General features: G+C 47.1%; 1 protein-coding gene across 1 annotated transcript in view; it reads right to left on the bottom strand.

The window, feature by feature from the left end:
- Positions 1-10000, bottom strand: part of LOC307165415 (arf-GAP with dual PH domain-containing protein 1) — a 20445-nt gene that overhangs the window by 7000 nt on the left and 3445 nt on the right. The window contains exon 2 of the mRNA XM_079883019.1: positions 1484-1614. Within this exon, the coding sequence (XP_079739145.1) occupies positions 1484-1614 (131 nt within the window). The remainder of the gene's footprint in view (positions 1-1483; positions 1615-10000) is intronic.

The following is a 10000-nucleotide window of genomic DNA, read 5'->3' as shown; positions in this document are numbered from 1 at the left end:
AGTCAGCCCTGACGTCTAGGCTAAAACAAGGCAAAGTTTGGGCTGTCAGTGAAAATTTAATAGACGTCTAAACCATCGCCCAAGAATAGACTAGTCATCAATTAGATAACCAAGAAATGAAATGAGTGAAGAAATGAAACCAAACACCTTGTAATCACTGTTGACTTTGCTTACATGATGGAATATCAAACATCTCGCAAGTTATTTAGGCCAAACGACATGTAACCAAATTCAAGGTTATTTTGTCTAGAGTGTGTTACTCACAGCCGGACTATATCGGGTCTATAGTTAACCTAGACGGTGAAATGACGGATATTGCTTGCTGGGCAGCATCACAATGGTAGCTGAGACCATGAAAACACATAATATGACCAAGGAGTAACAAATGAATATTGAAAAGAAGAGGTCCGAGGACAGAGCCTTGAGGCACGCTGTGAGACGGAGAACAAGCGGAAGACGGCAATGAAGCAGAACTTTCCAGTTTCGGTTCAGATGTTCTATCGAACGGATAAGAAGAGGTTTAAAGCACCTCTTACTATCTGGCATTTAAAGGGATTTAAAGCCAATTCATTCCGACTGACGTGATTACATGTGACTTTTGAGTAGTCCGATTACAAACTGATTATTAGAGTCCATGTAAACGCAGCTAATGCTGTTATTGTTAACCAAAACTAAAGTAAACCTATTCAGGCCCATTTATGTTAACTGAATTAAAGCTGAAATCAAATATAAATACTATAATTTCTATAAACTGCAAATGTTGTCTTGGTAACTAAGTGAAATAAAATAAGTTGAAGTGCTGAAATTACTAAACCTAAAAATTAAATTAAAATAAATTAATTAGTGCTGGGCAACCATTAATCGCGATTAATCGCATACAAATTAGAAGTTTGTGTTTAGATAATATGTGTCACGTGTCAGTGTTTGTTTGTATTTTCATTAGTCACATGTCTTCCTTTATTCTGTATTCCCGTCACTCATTTGTTTCCATGGTAACCTTCATTACTTCTTCTGCCTACAACACATCCTGACAATATGTGTGTACTGTGTATAATTATTTTGAGTATATATACACACATGCATCTATATATTTAAGAAAAATTTGTTATTTGTTTATCAAATATTTATATATAATACAAATTATGTATAAATATACATAAAGAATATACACACAAATATTTCTTAAATATATACTGTACATGCATATGTGTGTGTATTATTTAATTATACACAATACACACACATATATATATATATTATGTAAACACAAACTTTTATTCTGGATGCGATTAATCATTGCCCAGCACTATTAAAGATAAATATAAATATGAATTACTAATAAAAATAACAGAAGCAAATAAAATTACTCAAACTAAAATGAAAACTAATTCATAACATTATTAAATATTATACTAAAATAACACTGATACAAGTTATTTGGTTATTCTCAGAACAGAAAGGTTTACAGAAACGTTGTGAACACCTGAACTTCTGAATCCTCCCAGCGTGAGAGTCGGAGGGATTTGACTTTTCCGATGCAGGGAATACTGCGATGGACTCCGGAGCAGGCCAGGCAAATGAAGACTCCCAAAGAACAAGAGCCCCATTCCGGACCTGAGAGAGAGAGAAATGAATAGATAGAATAGAAATGAAAGCACATAAGCTGTTTGATACACAAAAGAAAAAGGCTGTCATTTGCAGGTTTTCCCACTGAGATCCAGATGAACGGATCATTGTTTTAAAGTCCCCCTGTAGTCAATCATTGTACATATTTAAATGTTTATTTCCTTGAAATGCCTTAAAACAGTTTGAATGTAACTCGACACCCTTGCCTCATTTAGTATGCGCTGTTCTATGAATATGCAAATGAGCCCCGCCTCCACTCACTCTCTCAGCTCAGAGATCCACTGGTTGACGATCACACGTTGATCTGATTGGTTACAAGGTAGTTTGTGACGTCAGAAACACCAGCGATTTCAAAGCGTGTTTTTGAGACTGTCTTTGGTTCACTGCAGTTTTAAGGAGGAAATACTCAGCAATGCTGTCAACTTATGAATTACTCAGCAATGCTGTTGATTTTCACCACAGGGGGATTTTAAAAATATCTTACACTGCTGACTCGGCTCAAACAATGTACTTACAATGAAAGAATAAGGAAGAGATACTGAACACTGATTTACTTCATCAGGATTCCTGGAAAACAGACGCTTGAGTGAAATAACCAGAGCGATGCGGCCTGAAGCTGAAGAACACTAACAGGTGAAGTACTGTTAACTACAGCCTAAAGCTACAGAAACACACACAGATACAGAGAGTTGATATTCCAGCATTACTGATAAAACCCGTGAGCTGGGTCCTGCATAACTCTGACTTCATGTTATGTCATATTGACAGATATATGAGATAAAACAGTACAACACATTTTTGCACAGTAGAATATAAATGACAGGGTTTTCTGAGTGTGTGTGTGTGTGTGTGTGTGTGTGTGTGTGTGTGTGTGTGTGTGTGTGTGTGTGTGTGTGTGTGTGTGTGTGTGTGTGTGTGTGACAGGGACGTAGGAGCAATTTTGAACCTGGGGGGGACAGTAAATGCTATGGGGGTCCGGGGGTATGCCCCCCCGTGAATTTAAAAAAAAAAAAAAAACATTAAATGGCATTTTCTGGAGAGTTTTGTGCAAAGAAATGGAGAAATTGAGTCTTACATGATATGTGAAAAACTGCAAGGTTAAGAGCATACTTTGCATTGTTGTAGTATCAACAGGTAGGACAAATTAGGACATTTAGCATTTACATTACTGTTAATCAGCAGTGGTGGAATGTAACGAAGTACAAATAGCCTACTTCATTAGTTTACTGAAGTAGGCTACATTTTTCACGTAGTTGTAGTCTGAGTCACGCTGAGTTTCGGTTCATTTATGAGACGAGCTCCAGGTTCAGCGCCGGCGCCTCTGTGTCGTGGTTAAATATTTTATACTATATTTCTTACTTCTTATTTATTAAATCCAGGCAATTGGTTGATGAAACATTGATTAAAATTAAGATACAATTAATACAAAACGAAATTAAATTTAAAGACAGGCTTTGTGCTTTCTGTTTGAGGTCTCTGTGAAAGTTTTAAACAGTCTTTTAGTGCCGCTTTAGAGCGCTCACGTCCATAACGGAGAACTGTCACGTCCGCAACATTGTTTTTTCCTCATAAATGCGAACATGAAAAATAAAATAAAATGTTATGTTATATATACATATATATATATATAAATATGTTATGTTCTTTGGAGAGCCGACCCTTCTTCATCCGGTGGGTAGTACATTGGTTTGTAGTGTAATTCATAGAATTACAAAAAAATATTTTGACGCCATCAAAATCTTACGGCGAAATGACAATATCCTCCACACACTCGTTTGTAAGGCGGTCTCCTGTATTTTTGCTTGTCGATTTTATTTCATCCGGTGACATGAGGGGTTTTCATTCAGGAGATTTTGGGTAACTGCACAACTGACAGATGACTTTGAGCGCACCGCCAACGGTGTGTGTGTGTGTGTAACCATAGCGACAAAACGACCAACTTTCGGACCCTGCACTTAAGTTTATAATTTCGTTTTTAAAAATGTAATTATGTATTTAAAAGTTGCAGAATGGATTCATTTGGAGACTCCGAAATCGGCAGAGATAGGCAGGCAATGCAAAACAAAATCTTACATTGGGAAATAGTGGGGGGGACAAAACTTAGATTTTGAAACGTGGGGGGGACATGTCTACGCCTATGGTGTGTGACCAGAAAACTAAATCCAGAGAGAGCAAGATCACATGTGGGCTTAAAGAGACAGTCCACCCAAAAATGAAAATTCCCTCATGTTGTTCCAAACCTGTTTGACTTTCTTTTTCTTTCTTCTGCTGAACACAAAAGAAGACACTGTGGAGAATGTATTTTCAGTTTCCACTGACTTTCATTGTGTGGACAAAAAATACAAAAGCAAAACTATTTTGTTACCAACATTAGAAGTCAAACCGGTTTGGAATGACATTTAGCTGAAAATATGATGACAGAATTTGTTATAGTTGTTTGGTGAACTATCACTTTAAATCCTCCTGACATAATGATCACAAACTCTCATCAGGGACATTTACTGTTAAAACCTGAACATGTACCTCATCCGATTTAAACAAACTAAAACTATAATTTATTAACCTGTTAACCTTTTTTAAACACAGATCTGATCATAAACGTGTATAAAATGTTTTGGAATACAGATGTACGGTTGGTCTCGTTTTAAAGGATTCATTCGTTATCATTTATATTTTACATTTAGTCATTTACACTTTTGTCCAAAGCGACTTACAAATTAGGACTAAATTAAGCGAGTCATCGTGAAGAGGCAAAGACAACGCAAGAAGTGCTCAACATACGAAGTTCAGGCATTATTCAGAGTAGCATAAGCCCAATAAGGGAGGATTAAAGGACAAGGAAATATTTTTTTTTTTTTTTTTTTTCTTTTTTTCTTGAGGTTAAGTGCTCACGGAAGAGATGAGTTTTCAGCTGTCTTTTGAATGTTGTCAGGGATTCTGCATTCCAGATGAGGGTGGAAGAGCATTCCTCCAGCAGGGAACTGTGAATGAGAACGTTCTGGAAAGTGGTAGACGTCGCTCGTTGGCCGATCGCAGGCTTCTGGTAGACGTCGCTCGTTGGCCGATCGCAGGCTTCTGGTAGACGTCGCTCGTTGACCGATCGTAGGCTTCTGGTAGACGTCGCTCGTTGGCCGATCGCAGGCTTCTGGTAGACGTCGCTCGTTGGCCGATCGCAGGCTTCTGGTAGACGTCGCTCGTTGGCCGATCGCAGGCTTCTGGTAGACGTCGCTCGTTGGCCGATCGCAGGCTTCTGGTAGACGTCGCTCGTTGGCCGATCGCAGGCTTCTGGTAGACGTCGATCGCAGGCTTCTGGTAGACGTTGCTCGTTGGTCGATCGCAGGCTTCTGGTAGACGTCGCTCGTTGGCCGATCGCAGGCTTCTGGTAGACGTTGCTCGTTGGCCGATCGCAGGCTTCTGGTAGACGTTGCTCGTTGGCCGATCGCAGGCTTCTGGTAGACGTCGCTCGTTGACCGATCGCAGGCTTCTGGTAGACGTTGCTCGTTGGCCGATCGTAGGCTTCTGGTAGCCGTTGCTCGTTGGCCGATCGTAGGCTTCTGGTAGCCGTCGCTCGTTGGCCGATCGCAGGCTTCTGGTAGACGTCGCTCGTTGACCGATCGCAGGCTTCTGGTAGACGTCGCTCGTTGGCCGATCGCAGGCTTCTGGTAGACGTCGCTTGTTGGCCGATCGCAGGCTTCTGGTAGACGTCGCTTGTTGGCCGATCGCAGGCTTCTGGTAGACGTTGCTCGTTGGCCGATCGCAGGCTTCTGGTAGACGTCGCTCGTTGGCCGATCGTAGGCTTCTGGTAGACGTCGCTCGTTGACCGATCGCAGGCTTCTGGTAGACGTCGCTCGTTGGCCGATCGCAGGCTTCTGGTAGGCGTCGCTCGTTGACCGATCGTAGGCTTCTGGTAGACGTCGCTCGTTGGCCGATTGCAGGCTTCTGGTAGACGTCGCTCGTTGACCGATCGCAGGCTTCTGGTAGACGTCGCTCGTTGACCGATCGCAGGCTTCTGGTAGACGTCGCTCGTTGGCCGATCGCAGGCTTCTGGTAGACGTCGCTCGTTGACCGATCGTAGGCTTCTGGTAGACGTCGCTCGTTGGCCGATCTTAGGCTCATGGTAGACGTCGCTCGTTGGCCGATCGCAGGCTTCTGGTAGACGTCGCTCGTTAACCGATCGCAGGCTCCTGGTAGACGTCGCTCGTTGGCCGATCGCAGGCTTCTGGTAGACGTCGCTCGTTGACCGATCGCAGGCTTCTGGTAGACGTCGCTCGTTGACCGATCGCAGGCTTCTGGTAGACGTCGCTCGTTGACCGATCGCAGGCTTCTGGTAGACGTCGCTCGTTGGCCGATCGCAGGCTTCTGGTAGACGTCGCTCGTTGACCGATCGCAGGCTTCTGGTAGACGTCGCTCGTTGACCGATCGCAGGCTTCTGGTAGACGTCGCTCGTTGACCGATCGCAGGCTTCTGGTAGACGTCGCTCGTTGACCGATCGCAGGCTTCTGGTAGATGTCGCTCGTTGGCCGATCGCAGGCTTCTGGTAGACGTCGCTCGTTGGCCGATCGCAGGCTTCTGGTAGACGTCGCTCGTTGGCCGATCGCAGGCTTCTGGTAGACGTCGCTCGTTGACCGATCGCAGGCTTCTGGTAGACGTCGCTCGTTGACCGATCGCAGGCTTCTGGTAGACGTCGCTCGTTGGCCGATCGCAGGCTTCTGGTAGACGTTGCTCACTGACCGATCGCAGGCTTCTGGTAGACGTCGCTCGTTGGCCGATCGCAGGCTTCTGGTAGACGTCGCTCGTTGGCCGATCGCAGGCTTCTGGTAGACGTCGCTCGTTGGCCGATCGCAGGCTTCTGGTAGACGTCGCTCGTTGACCGATCGCAGGCTTCTGGTAGACGTCGCTCGTTGGCCGATCGTAGGCTTCTGGTAGACGTCGCTCGTTGGCCGATCGCAGGCTTCTGGTAGACGTTGCTCACTGACCGATCGCAGGCTTCTGGTAGACGTCGCTCGTTGGCCGATCGCAGGCTTCTGGTAGACGTCGCTCGTTGGCCGATCGCAGGCTTCTGGTAGACGTCGCTCGTTGGCCGATCGCAGGCTTCTGGTAGACGTCGCTCGTTGGCCGATCGTAGGCTTCTGGTAGACGTCGCTCGTTGGCCGATCGTAGGCTTCTGGTAGACGTCGCTCGTTGGCCGATCGTAGGCTTCTGGTAGACGTCGCTCGTTGGCCGATCGCAGGCTTCTGGTAGACGTCGCTCGTTGGCCGATCGCAGGCTTCTGGTAGACGTCGCTCGTTGGCCGATCGCAGGCTTCTGGTAGACGTCGCTCGTTGGCCGATCGTAGGCTTCTGGTAGACGTCGCTCGTTGGCCGATCGCAGGCTTCTGGTAGACGTCGCTCGTTGGCCGATCGTAGGCTTCTGGTAGACGTCGCTCGTTGGCCGATCGCAGGCTTCTGGTAGACGTCGCTCGTTGGCCGATCGCAGGCTTCTGGTAGACGCCGCTCGTTGGCCGATCGTAGGCTTCTGGTAGACGTCGCTCGTTGGCCGATCGTAGGCTTCTGGTAGACGTCGCTCGTTGGCCGATCGCAGGCTTCTGGTAGACGTCGCTCGTTGGCCGATCGCAGGCTTCTGGTAGACGTCGCTCGTTGGCCGATCGTAGGCTTCTGGTAGACGTCGCTCGTTGGCCGATCGTAGGCTTCTGGTAGACGTCGCTCGTTGGCCGATCGCAGGCTTCTGGTAGACGTCGCTCGTTGGCCGATCGCAGGCTTCTGGTAGACGTCGCTCGTTGGCCGATCGTAGGCTTCTGGTAGACGTCGCTCGTTGGCCGATCGCAGGCTTCTGGTAGACGTCGCTCGTTGACCGATCGCAGGCTTCTGGTAGACGTCGCTCGTTGACCGATCGTAGGCTTCTGGTAGACGTCGCTCGTTGACCGATCGCAGGCTTCTGGTAGACGTCGCTCGTTGACCGATCGCAGGCTTCTGGTAGACGTCGCTCGTTGGCCGATCGTAGGCTTCTGGTAGACGTCGCTCGTTGACCGATCGCAGGCTTCTGGTAGACGTCGCTCGTTGGCCGATCGTAGGCTTCTGGTAGACGTCGCTCGTTGGCCGATCGCAGGCTTCTGGTAGACGTCGCTCGTTGACCGATCGCAGGCTTCTGGTAGACGTCGCTCGTTGGCCGATCGCAGGCTTCTGGTAGACGTCGCTCGTTGGCCGATCGCAGGCTTCTGGTAGACGTCGCTCGTTGACCGATCGCAGGCTTCTGGTAGACGTCGCTCGTTGGCCGATCGCAGGCTTCTGGTAGACGTCGCTCGTTGGCCGATCGCAGGCTTCTGGTAGACGTCGCTCGTTGACCGATCGCAGGCTTCTGGTAGACGTCGCTCGTTGGCCGATCGCAGGCTTCTGGTAGACGTCGCTCGTTGACCGATCGCAGGCTTCTGGTAGACGTCGCTCGTTGGCCGATCGCAGGCTTCTGGTAGACGTCGCTCGTTGACCGATCGCAGGCTTCTGGTAGACGTCGCTCGTTGGCCGATCGCAGGCTTCTGGTAGACGTCGCTCGTTGGCCGATCGCAGGCTTCTGGTAGACGTCGCTCGTTGACCGATCGCAGGCTTCTGGTAGACGTCGCTCGTTGGCCGATCGCAGGCTTCTGGTAGACGTCGCTCGTTGGCCGATCGCAGGCTTCTGGTAGACGTCGCTCGTTGACCGATCGCAGGCTTCTGGTAGACGTCGCTCGTTGGCCGATCGCAGGCTTCTGGTAGACGTCGCTCGTTGGCCGATCGCAGGCTTCTGGTAGACGTCGCTCGTTGGCCGATCGCAGGCTTCTGGTAGACGTCGCTCGTTGACCGATCGCAGGCTTCTGGTAGACGTCGCTCGTTGGCCGATCGCAGGCTTCTGGTAGACGTCGCTCGTTGGCCGATCGCAGGCTTCTGGTAGACGTCGCTCGTTGACCGATCGCAGGCTTCTGGTAGACGTCGCTCGTTGGCCGATCGCAGGCTGGCCGATCGCAGGCTTCTGGTAGACGTCGCTCGTTGGCCGATCACAGGCTTCTGGTAGACGTCGCTCGTTGGCCGATCGCAGGCTTCTGGTAGACGTCGCTCGTTGGCCGATCGCAGGCTTCTGGTAGACGTCGCTCGTTGGCCGATCGCAGGCTGGCCGATCGCAGGCTTCTGGTAGACGTCGCTCGTTGGCCGATCGTAGGCTTCTGGTAGGGATGTAGGCTCGTAGGAGCGAGTGAGAGTAGGAGGGAGCTGAGCCTGTGATAGATCTGTAAGAAGCGTCAATGCCTTGAACTTGATGCGAGCAGCGAGAGGTAGCCAGTGCAGAGAGATGAACAGAGGAGTGACGTGTTGAAGACGAGACGAGCTGCAGCGTTCTGGATCATCTGTAGAGGTTTAGTTGCACATGATGGAAGTCCAGCCAGAAGAGCATTGCAGTAGTCAAGCCTAGAGATGGCCAGGGCCTGGACGAGGAGTTGTGTAGCATGCTCAGTTAGGAAAGGCCTGATCTTCCTTATCAGAAGTGAAAGCACTTTAAAAATGTAGAAGAAGTAATAAAAGTTTTAGCTTACTGTAAAGCAAATGCACAAAAAACAAACAAACAAACAAAAATTTGTTTTATAAGGACTACAACAAGCGGCTGGTAGGAACTACACGACATTCCTCCCGGGTTAGTGACATCACCAACCCTAAAATTTACATAAGCCCCGTCCCCCGGGAACACTCAGTCCATGTTGAGAAGAGGAAGAGTTGTTATAGTCATGTCACTCTGTAGGCATCTTACAACAGTTCCCACACCAGCGATTTACAGATTATCATGACAAAATATGCTAATCAATGACTAGAAGATAACTACACATCAGCTGCATAAATTCACCAACTATCCATTCAGAAACGTCCTGTTGCTCTACATGTTGTCACTTCTTCTTGAGTCTCTCCATCATTGTCTGACTCCAGTTTAAACATAAAAGTAGGGCTGGGCGATATGGAGCAAAAAATATATCTCGATATATTTTGCTATATCTCGATATACGATATATATCTCGATATCTTTACAGGAAAAATAACCCCCCAAAAACTACTGCAAAAACAAATATGCCAAATACCACAAAGTCTTTTTTTTTTAAGTGCAAATAGGTAGGCAGTTCATGTAGGAACAAAGTGTTTCTGCGACATTAAAAAAAAAAAAAAAAAAAATCCCTGTATACAAAAATAATAATTTAACTGTAAATTAAAGGAAGAAATAATACATATTGCACTATTTTAAATAAACCTGTATAGAAATATCATTACTAATTTTGGCAAATAAATAAAAAAATGCCATATATCCCCCAAAAACTGCACAACTGTAGAGTAAAACATTAATTAAAAAAAAAAGTGATACTAATGCA

Source organism: Squalius cephalus (genome assembly GCF_949319135.1).
Source record: "Squalius cephalus genome assembly, chromosome: 10".
Classification (NCBI taxonomy): domain Eukaryota; kingdom Metazoa; phylum Chordata; class Actinopteri; order Cypriniformes; family Leuciscidae; genus Squalius; species Squalius cephalus.
Note: the sequence above shows the minus strand (reverse complement) of the source record. Positions and strands in the feature narration are given on the sequence as shown.